At 43.9% G+C, this 22,032-nt stretch overlaps 3 protein-coding genes, 1 long non-coding RNA gene and 1 pseudogene across 4 annotated transcripts; 3 read left to right on the top strand and 2 right to left on the bottom strand.

The window, feature by feature from the left end:
• Window positions 1-998: 998 nt before the first annotated feature.
• On the bottom strand, window positions 999-3,071 carry LOC136523079 (uncharacterized). The gene is made up of 3 exons (XR_010776085.1): window positions 2,946-3,071; window positions 2,710-2,876; window positions 999-1,260 (listed from the first exon to the last, which is right to left on the bottom strand). It is a non-coding gene; the product is annotated as an uncharacterized lncRNA (long non-coding RNA).
• LOC136523078 (uncharacterized) lies at window positions 1,748-5,297 on the top strand. The gene is made up of 3 exons (XM_066516858.1): window positions 1,748-2,899; window positions 2,951-4,833; window positions 4,926-5,297. Exons 1-2 carry the CDS (start codon window positions 1,756-1,758, stop codon window positions 4,822-4,824), a joined length of 3,018 nt encoding a protein of 1,005 aa, XP_066372955.1. The 5' UTR covers window positions 1,748-1,755; the 3' UTR covers window positions 4,825-4,833; window positions 4,926-5,297.
• Window positions 5,298-9,835: 4,538 nt separating this feature from the next.
• LOC136519757 (bifunctional bis(5'-adenosyl)-triphosphatase/adenylylsulfatase FHIT-like) lies at window positions 9,836-12,077 on the top strand. Its single transcript, XM_066513129.1, has 4 exons — window positions 9,836-10,097; window positions 10,855-11,001; window positions 11,146-11,244; window positions 11,330-12,077. Exons 1-4 carry the CDS (start codon window positions 9,990-9,992, stop codon window positions 11,444-11,446), a joined length of 471 nt encoding a protein of 156 aa, XP_066369226.1. The 5' UTR covers window positions 9,836-9,989; the 3' UTR covers window positions 11,447-12,077.
• Window positions 12,078-12,710: 633 nt separating this feature from the next.
• On the bottom strand, window positions 12,711-15,279 carry LOC136519756 (protein LURP-one-related 8-like). The gene is made up of 2 exons (XM_066513128.1): window positions 14,718-15,279; window positions 12,711-13,823 (listed from the first exon to the last, which is right to left on the bottom strand). The coding sequence occupies exons 1-2, from the start codon at window positions 14,961-14,963 to the stop codon at window positions 13,344-13,346; spliced, it is 726 nt and encodes a 241-aa protein (XP_066369225.1). The 5' UTR covers window positions 14,964-15,279; the 3' UTR covers window positions 12,711-13,343.
• A 127-nt stretch (window positions 15,280-15,406) lies between these two features.
• Window positions 15,407-17,464, top strand: LOC136519755 (protein Rf1, mitochondrial-like; annotated as a pseudogene).
• Window positions 17,465-22,032: the final 4,568 nt, after the last annotated feature.

The raw sequence follows: 22,032 nt of genomic DNA, 5'->3' as shown, positions 1-22,032 counted from the left end.
ATCATGTGCTTCTTCTTTGGCCTCAATATTGTCCTTAGACATGTTGAGGTATTGGTTTTGGGTGACCCTCCTGACCATGATTCGGGTTACCCTTGGGCTACCCACCTAATAAGCAGAACCGGCAAAAATCTCCTCTAGCAACATATCATTGGCTCCTGCATCTTCTTGATTGAACCTTGCTACAGGATTGCGATCCATTGAATTCCGAGGGGTGTGTTGGATTATTGTAATTTGGTATCACAATTCTGTAAAAAAAATATAGAATAAAAGTTCATCACCATATTTTACAGTTCATTAATTCCCCCTAACTTTTTTCTAACTAAATTTCCATCCACAAATTTCATCTTCATATTTCACAACTCACTAATTCTCCCTCAGTATTTTTGTAACTAAATTTACAATATTTCCACAAATTTCATCATCATATTTCACAATTCATTAATTCTCCCTCAGTATTTTTTGTAGCTAAATTTACATTCACAAATTACACACATATAGATACATCGGGTAGGGGCACGTCGTCCACTTAGTCGTGTGGTGTCCGTTCACAAGAGCGGCAACGTAGAAAACAATACCATTGAAAAACCAAATCATAGAAACTAAAGAACGTCAGCCGATTCTTTTAAAGTGGGAAGAAAGAGCAAAGAATCAGGAGAGGACACGTGTAAGCTTCTCGTTTGCCATCTCGGTTGGTTAGAACCGGCATCGATTCATTTGAATGGATGGATGAGATCATCTTGATCTCTATGTTCCGTAACAGAAAGGAATCTGTGAGTTAGTACATGAGCAAGAAAGGAATCCGTGAGATTTGCATTTGTTTTTTTTTTCAGTTTTCTAAAGATTCAGTTAATCTCCACCGTAAGAACATTACTTTTTTTTATTTTTGTAAAGTGAAATATCAACCTTTATATGATCTACTAACCATAACTCAGTCACGTGTGCTAGATTTTTTTTTAGATAAAGGATAGTTTATATCTGGCTTCATCTACCGAGGTAGAATCAGGCCCATTATTACAAAGTTCACAACACACCACTTTCAAAGTTGAGAAGCTCACATCCAGACTTTGGGAAACAAAACATGAAGAGAAGTCCTGACTAAGAAAGACCACAAAACCTAGTAGATAACCATCCACTAGAACTAAAGAAATGCAGGACTGAAGTTTCTAAATGCTGCCCAACAAGGGTCAGCTGGTCCCGTAGATCATCACGCCGCTGCAGTCTTACCCACTGCCGTAGCCAATGGGTTCCCCTGAAGAGCACCTGCAAAAAAGTTTTTGGTCTGCATTTGTCAAAAACCACTTTATTTCTTGTTAACCAAATTGTCCAACATAAAGCCGCTGCTGCCGTTAATAACAATGAGTTATAAATAACACGACCCATCTTAGACCAAGTAACAAATAAATCGTCTATGTTGAGAGGATGTGCTATTCCAAATAATAAGTGTACAGCGCGCCACAGAAATTTGGCATAAGCACATTCGAAAAAAAGGTGGTGAATAGTCTCTGTAGAGTGACAAAAGCAACAACTTTTGTCACCATTCCAGTTACGTCTTGCAAGGTTATCTTTGGTTAGGATTACACATCTTTTTTGGTACCACAAGAATATCTTCAAAAGGCTCGTGTGCTAGATAGACGATGGTCATATATTTTTCTTCTTCTCCGGTTAACGTGAGATTTTTTTTTTGAGAGTTTATGGTTAGTATAGGTATTGTGGATGTGCCTTTTGGAGTTTAGACAACTAGCAAGGTACTGATGCATGGTATGTGTGCAGGTTATCAATGCTGACACGATCGACGCGGCTGCTCAACTAATTCTTCATGAGCTCAAGGGCGACAGCAACAATGTCATCTACTTCGATGGCTGGGACGGGATGGGGGCGTCTGCTGTCCTTCGAGCCGTCGCCCAATGCTTTGACGTGGCCTCTAAGGTCCCAGTGGGACTGCAATTTGATCAAATCATCCACGTCGACTCCTCAAAGTGGCAGAGCAAGAGAGCACTTCAGAGGGCGATAGCAGAGCAGCTGGACCTGCCCGCAGAGGTGATGGGGATGTTTGACAGGCAAGATGAGGAGGAGGATTACTATGGGGTGGCCCAGGGCTCCCGTGCCGAGATACCGGAAGTCCTCAAGGCGATGTATCGACGCATCAAGGAGCTGAACCGCAGGTTCTTGGTGATCTTCCACAATGGGAGCAGCGAGGAGATTGACCTAGGCAGCTACGGCTTTCCTTTGTCTGAACACTATGACAACAAGGTGCTGTGGACTTTCCAAGGGAGATTCCGGCTCTACCCCAAGATGAAGGTTGACAGGGCCTTGAACGAGAGCACTGAAGGGAGGGTGGCGACCTACCTTGTTCTCTTGGCCTCCTCCCACATTGAGGGTCGAGATCCACAAGAGATGTGGTCCTCCCTTGTGCGACAAGAAGCTGCAGAGATCATCACTAATACTACTGGCGGGCCTGCACGAGTTGCTGAGTTCTTCATCTTGTTCATGATGAGGCTTTGTTGCATATCTTATAACTTGATGATGGACTACGATTTGGCTACCCATGCCTGCAACTACTGGGTGTGTGATGGCATCCGACACCTACAACAGGGAGACAGTACTGGTGATGGCAACGACGTATCATGGAGATCAGCAGATGCTCTGCACCTTGAGATGCAACTGGATTTGGACTACTACCACTATAACCACCAATATTTCCCCTCTCACCTGCTATACCGGACTTCACCATTCTCTGGATTTCTTTTGCTCCCTAATGCAGACTTGTTCCAAGATTTGGGCAAGATTACTGTGCTGAAGCTTTCACGCCGCACCTTCAGCTTCACATCACCTCCGTTTGTCCATTGCCACAACCTTAAATTTCTATGGCTTGACCGCTGCCAAGACCAAGAGATGATCAGTAGCAGCATAGATGGCTTCCTTCAGGATGAAAAGAAGAAACTCACCCAAGATGAAGATGGAGCTGCAGCAAAGGAGTACATCCAGCAGTGCTTCAAAAGGCTCTGGGTGTTAGACATCCGCTACACACCCTGCAATCAGATCTTGTCTGCACAAATGATGGATGCCATGACTCAGCTCAGGGAGCTAAATGTGATGGGAGCTGAGGATTGGGACATGGGCCAGGTGCAAGGACGGCTTCCTAACATCTGCAAGCTCCGAATAACCAAGTCAGCAATCCGCTGCCCATCAGGAAATGACGCCGACCTCTTGTTGTCAGGAATGGACAAGGTGCAGCTTCTTGACTTTTCTGGGAACCAGATCATGAAAGAGAGTGGCAAGAAAAGCTTACCTATGACAAGCTTACCTGTGGCAAGCAGCCTGGAGACTGTCGTCATCAATGACGGATGTGTTGGGTTAGAGAAGATTTCCTTCAGGGGGTGTACCAAACTGAAGAATATCCTATTGAAAGGATCGTTCCAAGAGCTTCGAATCCTGGACGTCTCGGGCACAGCAGTGAAAACACTGGATCTCAGTGCAGTTACAGCAGCCCAAAAACTTGACGAGCTCCTTCTACTTGACTGCGGCAAGCTCTGTGCAATCCTGTGGCCACCACAAGAGGTAATTAGGAGAGCATTGTTGAGGAAAGTGTGCATTGACACTACCATGCAGACCTCAGTATCAACTGCGCCCCGATCCAGAGAAGAAAAATCAAAGGAGGGTAGTCCTGTTGCTACGACGACAGGACCCCGAGCACCATCTGAATGTGATCGGTTTGTCTCTGTGAGGGATGCGAGGCTCCTGCGTTCACTTGTTCCCTTGGAAGAGCACTTCAATTTCGTTGTGCATGTGGAGATTTCCTCTCCACTTAGTCATCCTGCTATCATCTCTGGAGGAGGTAGCAAAGATGCTGACAGCAGCAGGAGCAGTGAGCAGCCACCGCTTGAAGACGGTAACGGCGGCCACATGCAGCAACTGATGGCAAGCGAAGGCGGCGGCAGGGGTGAAGAAGCTCCAACAATCACACAGATATCCCCTTGCCCGCGTGCTCCTAATCTACCGTCCCAGAACTGCTACACGTACATACAAGACCGTGACCAGCATCCGATGACCTTTACAATACCGGACTTCATCTGTGATAGAGCTATGATCCTACACGTCCACGATAGTCTGTCCATCAGCAGTATCCCTGGCCCTGCACCTCTACAAGGTTCACAGTGGACAAACCTAAAATGGTGCCGAGTTGAGCGGTGCCCCATGCTGGAGTGCGTCTTCACCGCACCCCGGTCGTTGTTAAGAGATGGCGACGCTTGCGTCTTTTACTCCCTGAGCACATTCTGGGCGTCGCAGCTTCCCAAGGCACGCTTCATCTGGAACTGGAGCTCATCATCCTCAACAATCAGCAAGCTTCCGAGTGGATCGTTTCTTTTCCTGGCCATGTTGCACCTGGACTGCTGCCCCAGCCTGATACATGTACTCCCGATGCCAATCCAAGGTCTACGCGTCCTGCGGACCCTCGAGATCATGTGGTGTGGTGATCTTGTCGATGTCTTCCCATTGGAGCCAAACACCGCCGGCCATTCGACCCTGGAATTCCATAGTCTTAAGCACATCTGCCTTCATGAGCTGCCGAAGCTGAAAGGCATATGTGGTAGATGGAGGGTGTACGCGCCTAAGCTCGAGACCATCAGGATCAAGGGATGCTGGAGCCTCAGGCGCCTGCCCGATGTCCGTGGTGGTAGCAGGGTCGAGTGCAGCTGCGAAAAGGAGTGGTGGGACAGCCTGCAGTGGGAGCGGGGAAACCCTAACCACAACCCTTCCCTCTACGAGCCCATCCACTCGCCGCATTACAAGAAGCACCTGCTCCGGAGAACGGTGCTCAGATGAGGTATTTAGGTACGTCGGCGGCGAAAGTTAGATTTAGGTTGCTTTGAATGGATTAATCTCTTAATGTTATACACCTTGGCTTCTCTGGATTATTATTGCAGATGGAGAACATCAATACGTGCTCAGCTCGCTTGCTTCATCATCGAGTGCTTGTGTGAGGTCTTCGATTCACGGTTGCGATCCGTCGCTCGCAACAGCTGGTGTCTCTGCTTTGTGATTTTTCTTCCACTCGATCTGCTGCTTTTGGTTTATTATCGATCGAATTTGTGTGAGAGATCTGCATCGCCCCAGCCCCAGCAAGCACTGCCCACTTTGCTTTGGATGGGCCGGCTTGCTTGCTTCGGCATCGAGTACTGTCCTTGTCATGGCAACTTGTTGGCTAAGCGCATCTTGGTGTGGTGTGATACATATCTATCTACTCTGAGCAGTAGATAAATATGTAAATAAGGGCGAGACATTAGTAGGCATTGGACAGCTGAATTCCCTTTCAGCTTATGCGGCAGCAGATAGCATTCATATGCTGCTGCCGCGCCAACTGCTCTGCTCTTGTGTGTTGTGGCGTACTGCGTGTGCTATATATGTGGCCCCCGGGTAGTTTTGATTTGCCACCTGTGTGTACGAACTGAATGACCAAGATTTGTTAAACTTGCTTCACTTATTATATATTTGGTCCGTTCTAAATTATTGATGACTTTAGCTTTATTCTAAGTCAAACTTGTCTAATTTTAATCAGATTTATAGAGAGAGAAAAATTACCAACATATATACATCAAATCAGATTCATTAAATCCACCATAAAATATATATTGGTAGCGTATTTATTTTATATTATAAAATTAATATATTTTTCTATAAATTTGATCAAAATTAGATAGATTTGACTTAGAAAAACGATCAATAATTTACTAGAACAGAAGAGTAAACCACCTCATCCGTCAACCGGCACACGGAGACATCACGGATGTGGTTAATAACACACGGAATGTGACAATATTAGTGGTGGCCCCCGAGAAGCACCGGCACGATATGTTGAGTATTCATGCCCCCAAACAGATTGCCGGTTGCCGGAAGCACCGGCAGTCATCGCCCCGTGCCCCCAAACAGGTTTATTAATATCCAAAACAGCTGTTGGATATTAAGTTGACCTACCTGCCGGTCAAGTTGCCGGATTATTTAAGAGATGAGACAGGGGACTGATCGATGGCGCTGAAACTTTTAGTTTCCGGAGGCATCATCATCCACAGTGATCTCAGTCACAGGGAGACAGCCGTGGGTGTAAAGCAGGGTTAACAAAGTCGACGATAACTGCGTCGATTTGGCGGTTACCAACATGATATATCCAACATTTGATTTTACACACTAACGTTATTGTTGCCTGTAGCACCGCACTGAAGGAAATCGTGGATCTTTTAAAAGTAAAAAATGAAGGAAATCGTATTACAGTTAATTTGTAGAGGACGGATGTGAAACCAAATCAAATGTTTTGTCTAGGTTTAATTGAGCAGTGCAAGTGCTAGCTCAACGAAAACAATAACACATTTGTTTTTGACGTTCCCGTGGGTCTGCCTTCCTGCGACACTGCAATCCTAAAAAGACTCCTAAATACTTTTTTTTGCCCTGTTGCTAAGATCAATCATCCTCAAAACAATATATTGCTAAGATCAACATCATGTTTTCTATGCTCCGTGTATTGCACTGAAAATATTTTGCCGTCCATAGCTGCGGCACGACATAAACATAGTACTTACTAGAATCTTATTTAGGCTATATTAGCATGGTCTTACAAAAATATATACATCATATATGGCTGATAAATAGGTAGCCATCGTCCTTAGGCACTTTTTGGTTCGGAATAATATTTTTTTAGTACGCAGGCTTTAAAAAAAGTGGGGATATATTGATAGCTAAATTGACAAACTTAGTATTGACACTTACTATTTCGCAAGTCTAGTGTGTTTACATGTTTTGCAGGTTATAAGCATCATATTTGGATATTTTAGGTATGATTTTTTTGAAGACATAAAGAACTTGTAACAATACCAAAATAAGGTTAAGTCATGTATTTGAGTTTGCTAAGACGAAGCCCTCGTTGAGACGATGTAAACAGACTACTGGATCGCCTAATTTGGATTCATGGTGCTAAAGTTATAATGATAGGAAAGTCTCACAAGCTGCAAAATTGGGTCATCCGGTTTTAGAAATGAGGATGTCCGCGGTTTTGGCAGCCATGCAAGTTATGGAAACCAGAGCATCCAGTTTTTGCAAGTCCAAATCAAGAGTTGTAATTTGACACGATTTTGGACAATCAATCTATCTCATCAATCAAAGACCACATTTGCTCTTTCTGATCAATCTAAGCAAAGGCCCTTTCTGAATTACAAAACTCTTGATTTGGACTTGCAAAAACTAGATGCTCTTTCTGATCAATCTAAGCAAAGGACCTTTCTGAATTACAAAACTCTCTTTCTGATTGTCCTTTATATTTATAGAGTTGGGAGATCAGAAAGAGCAAGTCCAAATTCTCAGTATTAGCAATGGGGTGGGCCTTTCCAACAAAACATGCAACTCCTAGGAGATTGTGGAATTTCTTACCATGGACAAGCACAGGCTTGATCTCGCATGTTTTGCAGGCGGACACCCACATGTAGTGATGTAGGACAACAATAGAGACAGGCACGCGGCATGTAAAATTGGCAGGGGACACAGCTGAGCTAGCTAACGGCCAACGACGCTGCTGTTACTACTGTCACAGCGCAGCATCCAAACAAGCACCATCTGCAGCACTGTAATGCCCACAGTTTTCTGAATGTAATGCAATGATATTGTTATCTGCTTCTGTTCACAGGACATTCCAATTAATTTGAACATGCTTCATCATTAATTAGCGAAATCCGGTCTCCAATCCATATGCTCAAATAAAGTTGTATTTTTTTCCTGGTTTGCGCGTGAAAATGACACATCTGAAATTCAGCACCAATGATTTTCTTCTAAAGTTTGTTTCATCTGACTGAAGACAATTGGGGAGGAGCTAAGGTAGCTCTTGCTGCAACAGTGTAGGAGACATGTACACGTACTGCTACATTTTGCTTTGATTTGCAAATAAACTATATATAGAACACCACAAGGGGGAAATGCATGGGTCAACGCTTCACCTATCCAGAAGGTGGTTGAATGAAATGGATCAAACAAATCACATAAGATTAAGAGACATTCTATTAGGGTGTGCCTTATCAAATGAAAAAGAACTCCCAGGTGGATATGGGAGAAATCTGGTGCTTTTACTGTAAAATCTGTGCACAACCATTTGTGCAGCTCTGAGATAGATAACCCTCATAAAAGAATCTGGAAGGCAAAACTTCCCCTGAAAATTAAAGTGTTTATGTGACTGGGTGCAGAATAGTGCCATCTTAACCAAAGATAACTTATGCAAAAGAAACTGGCAGGGGGATAAAAGATGCAGCTTTTGCTCTGCAAATGAAGATATCCCTCTTCTCTTTTTTGATTGTCCCTTAGCCAGATATGTTTGGAGCTTAATTGCTATGGTTTTAGGTGCTAATTGTAGACCAATTTCTGTTGATCAATATTGGGTTTGGGTAAAAAGCATTCAATTCTACCCCGGGCTCAACAATTTCATATGGTTGGGTTGTCGATCGGCTGCATTTTGGGCAATATGGATTTCCAGAAACAAAGTGTGCTTTGAAGCAAAACAGTGTAGATCTCCTACCGGGATTATATGTTTAGCTGCTTCTTTTTTTGTCATACTGGGCAGGACTGCAAAAGCCAGAAGACAAGGGAGACCTGGAAGCGGGAGCTGAAGCACTTAAGGCGGCGGCACTCCACTTCCATCCACAGGAGGCCACACCTGAAGATGACGGGGCCGGGTGTTGATTCAGTAGATGAAGGCCAAAAAAGCATCGTGGATTTGAAGCTCCCCCAACTGATGGTAGCCAAGTCATGCAGATGTTCTCTTTTGAAGGAAGCTGTTTGTGCAGTGCAATGCATTTGGGAGTCGACAGTTTCTTCTCTTTTCTATGGCTGTTGTTGGGCTATGAGAGCATCTACTTTACTTTACTTTCTCTAGTTAAACTCTTTTACCTCCGGGGGGTAGTAGGCCCTTTGTGCTGCGCTTCCTGGAGTATCTAAGTAGACTCCTTTTTTTTCTTCGAAACTTGGTCGGTAATTTGGTTGCTTCGTGGAGTAATTAATTAGCAACCCATAGTGGGGGAAAAAAAAACTATCCAGAAAGGAATAGAAAAACCTTTCGAGCATCCAAGTGCTAGACTAGGGGCCTACAAAAGCTTCCCTGGGATAATCTTTTTAATTTTATCGCAGCTAGCTAGTTCCTGATGGATTGCTGCTAACTGTTGACTACTTCACCTTGACCTACACTTCCATTCCATATCGCCACAACTCTTTACTACTTTGTTTGACCAAATAAAATATAATAACAATCCCATGCATGCAACTATATATAGTGCTTCTCGTATGTGTCATGTCAAAACTAATCCACGATCCAATGGAAAACCGACGCGGCATGCACGCACTACCATCATAAAATCACTGCAACTTGGATAATGTCAACCTAACAAAACCATCAGTGAAGCTTGCCTTTCTTTGCATGCCTCCAGTTAGTGGATCGATGTGAATCATCATGCCACTACCCTAGCTAGCTAGATTGACTTCGCTGCGATCACAAAGTCAATCTAGTTCCTTCTTTGCAGCACTATGGTAATCAGTGGTGGTAATCACTTTTGAGCTTGCATGATTTTAGCAGCAAGCCAACGGACGCATCGTCCTGCAATGCTTGGGCTGCAAATTTACATAGAGGCGGGCCGCGGCGGGCACTGCAGGCAGCCTCTGGTCAGCCCAAGCATAAAAGCTGGCAGCCAGCAAGGAAAGCGCACAAGTGGGCCTCTAAGTCGAGGCCCAACCCTTTTCAAAGCCCACAACTGTGCCCTTCTGTCCTTGCCGGCAGCCTTTTGCTCTCCTCTCCGGCTCCGTCGCCGTGACAGCGCTTCCATCCAGATGCTTGGTGGTTTCTCCGTGCTGCGCTCGCGTGCCGTCCTCCCACTCTCACTCGCTACGCCTACTCGCTTCCTTCGCCGCCTACCCCACCCGCGCGCCGTCTCCTCCTCTTCCTCCCCCCGCTTCAGCCGCCGCCGGGGATGGAGGCCTCCTACAAGTTCGGGCCCTACAAGATCGACGCCAGGGAGGTCTTCCATGCCACGCCCCTCTCCTACGCCATGGTCAACCTCCGCCCCCTCCTCCCGGGTATTATTCCCTTCCCTCTTTTCACTTCGCCTTTGCCGATGCTTTGCCTGCCTGCTGTACCCGCCGCCACTCCGCCATATCAATCATTTTTGGTTTGTGGTTGCTATAACATTAGTCATCGCGAGAGAGAGGGGGGAAAATTCCAGCTTTCTTGCGGAAATGTGGCTAATGAAAGTTACATTGATCAAACAGCGAGTTCCAAATGCTAAATAAAGATTTTGTGTTGAGAGCCATTTCTGTCCTAATAATAAATTCATCCAGGCACCAGTGTACCATCGTACCATTACGGGTTGTTTCGGGAGGCTAGGAATATGGGCAATGTCTTATGCTTGGCTGGGAATTTGAACTAAGTTCCCTGCAAGCGGATGCCACTTGATCCAATCTAACTACTGAGTAGTGCTTGTCGTGGGCGTTGCATTCAAGCTTTGTAAAGCTTCAAACCATGCCACCACATCGCATTTCTTTTTTACCAGTTTGTGTTCTGCAGCTTTTTCTTAACCAGACAAATCATTCTTATGCAGGTCATATCCTTTTATTCAGCAAAGCGGCTTCTGTGCTTTCTTGGAAGTTAGATTTGGGCGGTTTATTGTGGCTGTGGAATTGGAGCTGCGAATCTATTTTCTTTGTGTTGTCATTTGGTGCAAAGCTGTCATAACTCATAACCCCACCAGAATAAACTTATTTGGCTCAAAGTTTGATACATCACATATTGACAAAAATGTGTTGTTCTATATATCATTTTTTCCTTGACAATACATACATGTTCTTGTGTGCCCCAAGCGTGAAGTGAAAAGATTCGCTGATCTCAGTTCTGATGAGACAAGCAACTTATGGGTTACTGCAAAGGAAGTCGGTGTACGTCTTGAGCAGTACCATAAAGCATCTTCACTTACCTTTGCTATTCAGGTGTGGTCTGCGCTTCAATTTTATTGTTGTAGTGTGCTCATCCTTTCAGTACTAATAACCCAAATTTGTTATGGACTTCTTAGTTGTTATATTCTATGCTGACATACATGAAATTGCTTATTAACAAGTGATGTTACTTATCAGGATGGTCCTGAAGCTGGCCAAACAGTTCCACATGTCCACATTCATGTCATCCCGAGGAAGAAAGGGGATTTTGAGAAAAATGATGAAATATATGATGCGGTACATGGCATAGTTTTCTATCAATCATGTTATTTTATTATGATGTCTGATCAAATAAAGCTTGCCCTTTTCCTTGGTATAATAGATTGATGTGAAAGAGAAAGAATTGAAGGAGAAGCTTGACCTGGACATTGAGAGGAAAGATAGAAGCATGGAAGAAATGGCTCATGAGGCCAATGAGTACCGTGCTCTTTTTTCCTAGAATAACATCTAGTGTAGGAGTTGGTTTCTAAGTTGAGCTGCCTGTTTGCCATGAATAAGTCTTGCTACTTCTTGTTCTCCATTGTCGCGATTCAGTTACCATTGCAGTGACACGGTGATGGTGTCCAGTGGTGTGAACTGGAATGGTGGCATGTTATGTAAGATGGAGAAATGGTCATCTTGTCTAAGGACTGCATTCTTACTGGCAAACCTGTTTGCCATGAATAAGTCTTGCTACTTCTTGTTCTCCATTGTCGCGATTCAGTTACCATTGCAGTGACACGGTGATGGTGTCCAGTGGTGTGAACTGGAATGGTGGCATGTTATGTAAGATGGAGAAATGGTCATCTTGTCTAAGGACTGCATTCTTACTGGCAAACCTTTTAGATTAGAAACTAGTTTTTGTGTACTGAGGAGTGAGGAGGATCAGCTGTTTGTTGGAAGGATGCCTTTGCTACAAATCTTTTCTTTGTGTAACTTTAAGAGAGGAGGTACCATTTTCTGTTGTCAAATCTAGACAGCCGTTAGGGATTGGATGTAGACTAAGACTCACAAATCACAAGTAGTGTACAAAAATACTATGTCATTTATTACTTTGGCTAAATCATTTTCTGAAGCCCACACCCTACCAAAAAGGGAAATTTATACTTCAGGGTTAAGTAGAAAATGTATGGTATCTTACAGAATCATAAAACCTTATACTCCATAGCTATGGCTCATGAATTGAGATTGCCTCCACCCTTCAAATTTTTCAAAGGCAATATTCTGGTCACTCTACTTCGAAGTATATTGTTATTATGTAGTTAGATCTGCCCCATCATTCCTTTTACTGAAAATTTCTGTCTTCAGTATGCTTCAAGTCTGAAACGAATCAGGTTACCTAGCTGATAGTTTAAGCAGATTAGCACAATCAACTCTTTAGATACTGTTAAATAAAATGGACTAGGACGGAAAGATGTGTGTGTAGTTCTTTTGTGGTGAGCTGAAGTTTTATTCCTAGTGCCGACTATCCATTATGTTTGTGCTTTGGAGAATCTTGGCCGGCAGTGATCTTTTCACTGAATAAGTTGCTTATTAGCATGATGCTTCTGCGGAAACATCAAAAGTTAAGCTAATTCGTGGATGCAGGAATTCTTTCGATCTCTCGCCGACTTGGTTAAACTTTATTCCATGGCCCCATGCTGATGGTTCTGATTGTAAGTTGTTGACAACCCAGATGTTCTGTTTGAAACTCATGCTGATTGTTTTAGCTTTACATTCTTTGTTGTCTTTTCATGTTAAACTGTTTTTGTGAGTAGAGAGGTATCGGTCCATCGATCCCAACTGATGCGATAAGAATGTCAAGAAGTCACTGGCTTCGCTTAGTCTTTGAATGTTAACACACTTGGGGCTTGCGTTACGCATAGGTGAAGGCATCTCTTGTAACTGGTTAGATCTTGAATACCCCTTTCACTGATTTGCATCTTGGATTTGATCAACTTTAGTCGCTTTCATCCTTTTCATTGTGCTCTGCTTGGTATCAGGATTTTGAGCTTTGTTTCAAGGGATTCCCCTTGCTGGAGGCCATTGCCCACTGGCATGATAGGATGCCCTGCACTTGAATTACTCTGAATTCGTCTAGGTCTGTGTCATGAACTTGCAGTCTGGTATCCTGATATCATCGTAGCCATTTCTGTGGTGGCGAGCCTATTGCGTTTGTGGTGTCGTTGAAAATGTTCTTGGAATAAGTATAAAGTAGGTGATGTCAGGTGTATCCTCCACTAGGCACTAGCAAATACATGTCTTTTTCCCCTGCCCTTTGCATCACCATGCGTATCTGTGTCAAATCAAAATCTTGTAAACGCTTTCTCCTTGCTGCCTCTGCGCTACTGCTACAACTACGGTTTTACACTGCAACTCTACTGTGAAGAACACACCATGGGCGTGTACGGTTTGTGACAGATCCTATCCATGACAACAACGATAGCTATGATCGTCGCCGCGTCGACACCCGGCCGGACGACGAGGCTGAACACGTCGTCACCGAGCGTCGCCGCCGGCCTGGACGCCACGCCGGCGTTCTTCCTCGTTATCCGCGCCGCCTCCTTGCCGTCGCTGCCACGACGGATCTTGCAGCTCCTCCTGGAGAAGGAGCCCTCGACCCGGTAGCCCGAAGCGGCGGCGGCCTGCGGGTGCTTGTTGCAGCCAAGGCCAGATAACGATGACGACGCAGCAGTGCCTGCTGCTGACATGTGGACCTCTGCTTCGTCGCTGATCTTCAGAGCTGAACACCTGCTCATCGTGAACACTTGCTGCTGTGACGAGGCAGACGGCTTCTTGTCGACGCCGCCTTCTTCCGTTGCTGTGTAGCAGTTCCAGCGATCGTGCAGGCTGAGAAGCTGTTACAATGAACAAAAAAAACAGTTTTTACCCTGATTAGGAGCTGTGGTTTTGCTTAGTCAAAAGCTAATTGCGGAAAGGACAGTCAAAACCGGTTTAGGATCATGCTTGTGCTTGCCTTGTTGCAAGTTGCAACAAAAGGTTTGAATTCTTTTTAGAAAAGGGAGAGAGAAAAGGTTTCAATGATAGTAAGATAATAATAAGATACCAATATATATGCGACAACAGAATAAGATCTCATTGTATATGATTCTATTTCCTTATGAAAGCATTTTGTTTGCTTGTTTTTGTAGGCGACGGCATTAATTTTCCTCGGATTTTGTCCTACTTTGGTTGATCCTAAATCTTCACACATGTCACCAAAATCTTTGAATTAATGTGGAGGTTACTACTAACCCAGTAAACAAAATTAGGGCAAATGCATTTCATCTGACGACGGCCTTCAAAGGCGCTGTCATATTCCGAGAGAGGAAAATAACAAATAAATGGGACAGAGTGAGTACTAATAATGGAGATAGCAAAATATAAAAAATTGACATTTGTGATTGATCGCCACATGTTGACTGTAAATAATTCTTTGATCCAGTCTTCGATCAAGATTTAAGGACTGCTAATGAATTTCGTATACTTTTGGTATTACTCTATGTTGCTTCCAAGAATTTCATTAACAAGTAAGAAAAGAACACCGCAAAGGATAACCTGCCTCAAGAAATCACTGGGTCTGTTTTGCTGTATTGCCAATAATAGTTTTTATTTTTGAGGTCTTCATATCAAGGCAGCAGAAACGGATTCTTTAAAGTTGAGGGAAAATGCATGCATGTCCTAAACAAGCAGAAAGTCATTTGCTGCCCTGGATTGTGCAGAAACGTTGAGCAGTAGTAGCAAGTAATCACCTGTGGCCTGAGGGAGAGGAGCGGCGCGCCCTGTCCATCCATGAGCAGCAGCTCGCCGGCGCAGAGCTTCCGCCGCCGGGAGTAGTTGTCGACGCGGAACGCCAGCCTGCCCGCGTCGTCGTAGACGCAGAAGCCGTCGGTGCCCTGGAACCCCATGCTGGACCTCTTCCATACCGTGTACACCGCCGCCGCCCGACGAGCTCGGCCGCCGCGGCTAGCATCCGACGGGTGTATTCTATTGCTCATGGTTTGCTGCTGGCCTGGTCTGAGAAGGAAGGAAGGGTCTCCTCCCTGGAACGAGAAAGTGAGGTGCAGAGATCAGAGATGGATGGGTGGGTTGGAACTTGGAAATGCAAGCTAGCTGAGGAGAAAGGAGGCGGCAGAGAGGATGGGAGTAGAGTTTTGACGTGAGGGAGCAGGCAGGCGTCTGAAACTCTGAAAGCTGTGGCTTTCACAATTTTATTGTCATGGCGTACGTGAACGGATGCTTTGTTGAAATGAATCTCGAATGCCTACCTTGCATTGCAATGCCGGATAACACATCTGAGAATGACCGCGACGAAATGGGAAGCATCTGTTTGTGCAAATGGTCGTCGGAGTACGACTCTGCCCTACGTGTTCAAATACCGGTTTTTCTTTTCATGGTTTAAACACAAACCAGTGCTTTTTCAACTGCAATATTTGTAAGCATACAGCTGACCACTTATTCGCTACATGTTGCTATACCCAGGAGGTGTGGCACGCAGTCAGCAGAATGCTGAGCCTGCAATGCCCAGCTCGGACTGACAGTGATAGAATGGTGGCTGCAAAAGAGGCTGGGAATGAACAAACCCAAGAAGAAAGGATTGGACTCCACATTTATGTTGATTTCCTGGAAACTTTGGAAAGAAAGGAACGACAGAGTATTTAGCATAAATCAAACAAAAACTGTGGCACAATTGATATACGGGATCCTCGAAGAGGCTCAGCTATGGATCGAAGCCGGCGCTAAGCATATGGTTTCCTTGGGATGGACGGCTGCAGTACAAGTAGTAGGAGGTTTAGGATCCTCTTAGTTTCTTGGCCTTCATAAGAAGTACCTCTAGTTGATTCAGTTCCTATGTAATAGAACTCTAAGTAATCAAATTTGCAGTTGGGTGAGAAGCATGATTATCTTTTCAGTTGGGTGAGCAGCCACACCACATCTGTCACACCAGCGCCACACCACTCCAGCGCCGCCGCGCCGCCGAACGCCGTCCACCACACCAGCGCTGCTCCGCCCCCACCGATCACACCGCCTCACCGACCCGGACTCGGCGGATCTCGCGAGCAGCATGTCCCGCCGCGCGAGCGCCGCCCGGGACCGGTGCCTGGAGCTGGAGCGCGTCATCGCCGGCCGCTTCAGCTCGGGAAGCATCGGCCTCGACGACGCCGTCAAGCTGTTCGATGAATTGCTCCCGCTCGCCCGGCCCGCCTCGGTTCGCGCCTTCAACCAGCTCCTCACCGTCGTCTCTCGCGCCAAGGGCTCGTCGTTTCCCTCTTCAACCGGATGGCCCGTGCCTCCCCCACCAAGGTATCTCCCGACCTGCGCACCTACAGCAAAATCAACGGCAGCTTCTGTAGCATGGGTCACCTGGATTTCGCTTTCGCTGGCTTTGGCCTCATACTTAAGAAGGGCTTTAGGGTGAATGCCATAGTCATAAATCAGCTTCTCAACGGTCTCTGTGGCACAAAGAGGATGGGTGAGGCCATGGACATATTGCTCCGACGAATGCCCGAGTTTGGCTGCACACCCGATGTCGTCACCTACACCACACTTCTCAAGGGTTTCTGCAATGAAAAGAGAGCTCAGGAGGCACTTGAGCTGCTCCACATGATGGCTGCTGATGGAGGTGGTAGCTGCCCACCAGACGTGGTGGCGTACAGCACTGTCATCAATGGCTTCTTTAGAGAGGGTCAGGTGGACACAGCTTACGGCCTATTTCATGAAATGCTTGATCGGGGGATTTTGCCTAATGTTGTGGCCTACACCACATTCATTGATGGCCTGTGCAAAGCTGGAGCAGTTGACAGGGCCGAGGGTGTCCTTCAGGAGATGATTCATAAAGGTGTTAAGCCAGATAATAGGACATATAATTGTTTGATCAATGGATATTGCACTACAGGATAGTGGAAAGAGGTGGTTCGAATCCTCAATGAAATGTCCACACAGGGTCTGCGAGCAGATGTTTTTACTTATAGTTTGCTGCTGGATTATCTTTGCAAGAATAGAAACATCACAGAAGCTAGAAAGATTTTTGATTCTATGATTGGAAAGGGCATAAAACCTAATGTAACTACCTATAGCATTCTGCTTAATGGGTATGCTTTGAAAGGAGATCTTGCTGATATGCATGATCTCTTAGATCTAATGGTAGCAGTTGGTATTTCACCTAACCATCACGTCTTCAACATAGTGTTATGTGCGTATGCTAAAGGTGGTATGATAGATGAGGCAATGCATATTTGACCAGATGAGGCAGCATGGGTTGATTCCTGATGCATACAGCTATGGAGCATTAATAGATGCACTTTGCAAGTTGGGAAGGGTGGACGAGGCAATGCTTAAATTCAATCAGATGATCAATGAAGGGGTGACCCCTAATATCATTGTTTTTAGCTCACTAGTGTATGGACTGTGCACCGTCGACAGATGGGAGATGGTTGAGGAATTATTCTATGAAATGCTGAATCAAGGGATCCATCCCGATGCCACTTTCTTCAACACAATAATGCGTAACTATTGCAATGAAGGACGGGTCATGGAAGCTTAGAGTCTTGGTACGCCTGGGTGTGAGACCTGATGTTATCTCATATACTACATTAATAGATGGCTACTGCTTAGCTGGTAGGATGGAGGAAGCTATGAAGTTACTTGATGTTATGGTCTCGGCTGGTTTGGAACCTAGTGTTGTTACCTATAGTACTTTGCTTCACGGCTACTGTAGAGCTGGCAGGATAGACGATGCATTTAGACTTTTCCAAGAAATGTTGAGCAATGCAGTTATGCCTGGAGTTGCCACTTACAACACCATACTGCATGGTTTATCTCAGTATGGGAGATTTTCTGAAGCAAAGGAACTCTACCTCAATATGGTTAAAAGTGGAATGCAGTTGGACATTTACACGTGCAGCATAATTCTGAATGGTCTTTGCAAAAATAATCATGTTGATGACGCATTCAAAATGTTTCAGAGTCTATGTTCAAAGGATTTTCAACTTGACATTATTACTTTCACCATTATGATTGATGGTTTGTTCAAAAGTGGCAGAAAGGAAGATGCCATGGGTATGTTCACTGCTATCTCAGCCCATGGTTTAGTTCCGGATGTTGTGACCTATCGCTTAGTGACAGAAAATCTCATTAAAGAAGGGTTGCTAGAGGAGTTTGACAATCTGTTTTTGGCAATGGAAAAGAGCGGATGCAGTCCAAACTCAGGTATGCTAAATGCTATAATTAGGAGGCTGTTGGATAGAGGTGAGATAATGAGGGCCGGGGCTTACCTCTCCAAAATTGATGAGAAGAACTTCTCACTTGAGGCATCCACTTCTTCCTTGCTATTATCAGTTCTCTCTAGGGAAGAATATCGGCACCATGCGAAGTCCCTGCCTGAAAAGTACCATTTTTTTGTGGGTGTTGATAAATGAGCATTATTTCAAATGAATGGAATTCTAACTGTATCGAGGCATCTTGATGTGACATGCAAATTTGTTGGAGTAATTATGTCTGTCTAATGCACTGTCTCATGCTCTAATTTACTTTCCATGTTCTGTGGTCTCCTTTTTTTAGAGAATTGTTATCCTGAGCTTCATCATCAAGTTATCACCAAGTAAAATTATCTTGTTTTCAGTTCCAGTTATCTTTATAACAGGGGTCAATTTACAAGTTAATGGGTGCCACAAAGTTTGGATACTTTTTGTTGCATAATTTGTTAAGAAATCCTGCACTCTTGACTCCCGAAGGTAAAATCAATCATAAGTGTCTACTGTTTGCAATTCCATGGATTAGGTATATCCAATACTATCATTCTATGGAGGTTAGGAACAGTTGGATTTGTTTGTTTTGTCTGAAGTGTTGGATTTGCCAACTTTGACATGATTATCTTCTACGTTGCTTATTCTTTAGATGTTTTTGAAGGTATTAATTTTACATTCCCTGTTGATGCATATTGCATAATCAGTTCACAATGCCACTACTGTTCAGATTTTTCTGGACTTCTGGTTTGCCTTGCTTGTTGACCTGGTTTTTTACCTTTAGGCAGGTGCATCATCTATGTGTTACTTGTTGGCACTCTTTGTTGTGACTTCAGTTGAATTTCGTGTTTGGGATGTTCCATACATGGATGAAGTTGAATATTTGATGCCGCTTGAGAGGCTGGAAACTTGCAATAATTGTAAATCTTTGGAGGCTGGCAGCCTGGCACACTCCTTCCTTAATAACGCCATTTTCAAATCATGCTTTGTTTGTTCTCTTTTTCATGTTTTACCTATTGTCTAATGTTTTTGATGCTTCTTTGATCTATTTTTCATGAGTTTACTTGTTTGTTTGGTAGGTTTTTGTTTTCTGTGGCTATGCCTGTACCGGTTGCTAGTGGGGAGTCCATGGTGAATTACCTTGAAAAATGCAGCAGTAGTGCAGTACTCTCCGTGTATTGCGCATATTATTTGTATTTACTTCTGCATTCAATCACCCGCCATCTTCATGTAGTTTGAAGATATGGTATATGTGCTTATGGGATGTCCCTTGCATCCATGTCTCTGACTCCTTGATTGGCGTTCCATGTCCATACAAAGAGCAGTGGAAATTACCAGTACATCTGTTTACAGTATCAATTTTGATAAGCCTCCTGGTCATCTGAAATCAACACTTTCGATGATAGCATCTTTAGCATGTTTTCAGGATCAGGCATGTCTTTTGCTTGCACTTAGAATGGCTGTAATGCCATAGCAATGAACTGAGATTTTGTGCTCCTCTACAAGCAACTGCAGTTTCAATTGTAACAGCATCAACAGGAGAATGAAATTTAGAGTTGAAGTGAGACAGTATTATTGCTATTTTACTAGCATAATTTAAAATGTGAAAACTGTATTATTCAGTGTCATAAAAAGCTTTTTGAAACTTCAGCTGAAAGAATGTATGTATTTTGTCTCCAAGGTTGGCCAATATACAACACTGTAAAGAGTTCGTAACAACTGTATTTGATCCCAACTGCTCAAATACATTTTTGAAAAGTTCACTGCTCAAGTACAAGGTTGATTACAGTTCAGCAGAAATTCCAGTTTTATAGTACAAGGTTGGTCATCATGGCCACGGAATCTCGAGCACCAATTCTAAACAATTTCCAGGTAAACTACCCTACTCATTCTTATGTTTGAACATACGAATCAAGGACACCAGCCACTGCCAGAAAATAGCCAGGTAGTTTGCCTTCTTTGGTTTCACTTCAGGCCTTGGCCCAAAGAGGCACACACAATGGCTCGAGAAGAAATTATTAAAAAGTTGTTCGAGACACTAATTTATAGCAGTAGAAAAGAAGAACGCTGTGCAGGTACTGTCTGGTTGGTCTCACTGACCATGTACTGCGATCGACATCCAAAGATCCTAGAACTACTCCCGCAAATCCAGGTTTGCCAGTCAAGAATGTACATAAATTATTACAGAAATTCCTCAAAACATATTTTACTTTTATCTAAACTGCAACAGTGCATAATCTGTAGATCATCATATCATGGCGATTGACCTATATAATATGTTAGTGACAGTAACCCACAGTGACTTAGACACTGAAGCTAACTTTAGCACAGTTTTCTACAGTGACTTAGACATGGAAGCTAACTGCTAGCCCACTTAAAAACTGCACTATCTTTTGATTTAGTTTGGAAGTTCTTACTAGTTTTTACATGTCACTCTATGCCTGAATTTAAAAATTGCCCTGTAGTGTGGTGCCAAAAGAATCATCGTTTGGTTGAACTGTTTATGCATATACTGGTGAAATGTATCTGTTCTCTTCAGCTAGCAACAGTTCTTTCTTAGGGGTGATACCACTCTTGTATTTGATTGTTTTCTTCCCACCAGAGTTCTTCCACCTTGTTGACAAATGTAGATGACATTTCTTTCACAGGAAGCCCTTTCGCATCTTCTTGGTGATCCAAATGAGCTTACACAAGATTTGGCATCCCAAGGCATGAGCATTGTTTATGAGCTTGGTGATGCATCTATGAAAGAGCAGCTTGTTCATGCTCTTCTGAACACACTGCTGGCACTGCAAGAAAGAAGAAGGCTATTAAGGTGCATAGTTTTCTTGATTTATATTTTATTTCTAGGCAGTTATGTTTTATTCCAAAGTATTTATGTTTTATTGTACTTGCATTAGTTGATGGAGGACTATGAGGTCTTTCAAGAAGGCACAATCGGCAATAATCCTACTCGAGGGAAACTTAGCACTTACAAGGAGCTGTGCAGCCTTGCCAATGAGATGGGGCAACCGGACCTGATATACAAGTTCATGGATCTAGCTAATTATCAGGCTGCCCTCAATTCTAAGAGGGGTGCTGCTTTTGGATTTTCTAAGATAGCCAAACAAGCTGGCAAGGCACTTCAACCTTATCTGAATTCCTTAATTCCTAGGCTTGTCCGTTACCAATACGATCCTGACAAAAACATCCAGGTATCAAATTGTGCACGCCCATCACCATATCTGCCATCTTCTTTGTTTCTTTTTTTTTGCCTATGAGACCGAAAATAAATTGCTTGGTTGAATGACGTACTCTTGTGAAACTACATACAAACAAGCAATCTCATTATTATGGCAAGTGGGTTGGCCGCAGGCCTAGGCCCACGAGTACTGTAGCTCGTGAACAGTGCCACGAGGGGAATAAGATTGGTTTGCTAGCAGGTCATTAGAGATAAGGTTATTTAGATTAGATTGTGTTTGTTAGGTAGCTGGCTATATAAGCACAGCCACACCATCCATTGTAATCAAGCAAGAAGAACCCTAAAAGTAGTCAGAGCCTCCAAGGGAGGGCGACGAATAGGTTCTTCGTGCTATCCCTATTCGTCGCCCTCCCTTGGAGGCTCTGACTACTTTTAGGGTTCTTCTTGCCAGTAAAGTTTATCTCTAATGACCTGCTAACAAACCAACCTTATCTCTAATGACCTGGATACTCAGTAAAGTTTCAAGTGTTCAAAAAGCCTCGATTAGTTTGGTGATGAAGCTTGCTAAGGTACACTGATGGTAAAACTTAGCAAGTTAAGCTGCATATCTGACATGAGAATTATATATATATATATATATAT

This window comes from Miscanthus floridulus, chromosome 18 (genome assembly GCF_019320115.1).
Source record: "Miscanthus floridulus cultivar M001 chromosome 18, ASM1932011v1, whole genome shotgun sequence".
Classification (NCBI taxonomy): Eukaryota; Viridiplantae; Streptophyta; class Magnoliopsida; order Poales; family Poaceae; genus Miscanthus; species Miscanthus floridulus.
Note: the sequence above shows the minus strand (reverse complement) of the source record. Positions and strands in the feature narration are given on the sequence as shown.

What these genes read in the sequence shown, in the direction of transcription:
- LOC136523078 (XM_066516858.1), top strand. Translation starts at nt 1,756, where the DNA reads ATGGTATGTGTGCAGGTTATCAATGCTGACACGATCGACGCGGCTGCT. An exon ending in CCAAGACCAAGAGATGATCA is followed by an intron (nt 2,900 to 2,950) that starts GTAGCAGCATAG and finishes AACTCACCCAAG; the next exon opens with ATGAAGATGGAGCTGCAGCA.
- LOC136519757 (XM_066513129.1), top strand. Translation starts at nt 9,990, where the DNA reads ATGGAGGCCTCCTACAAGTTCGGGCCCTACAAGATCGACGCCAGGGAG. An exon ending in CACTTACCTTTGCTATTCAG is followed by an intron (nt 11,002 to 11,145) that starts GTGTGGTCTGCG and finishes GTTACTTATCAG; the next exon opens with GATGGTCCTGAAGCTGGCCA. An exon ending in ATGATGAAATATATGATGCG is followed by an intron (nt 11,245 to 11,329) that starts GTACATGGCATA and finishes TTGGTATAATAG; the next exon opens with ATTGATGTGAAAGAGAAAGA.
- LOC136519756 (XM_066513128.1), bottom strand. Translation starts at nt 14,963, where the DNA reads ATGAGCAATAGAATACACCCGTCGGATGCTAGCCGCGGCGGCCGAGCT. An exon ending in TCCTCTCCCTCAGGCCACAG is followed by an intron (nt 13,824 to 14,717) that starts GTGATTACTTGC and finishes TCATTGTAACAG; the next exon opens with CTTCTCAGCCTGCACGATCG.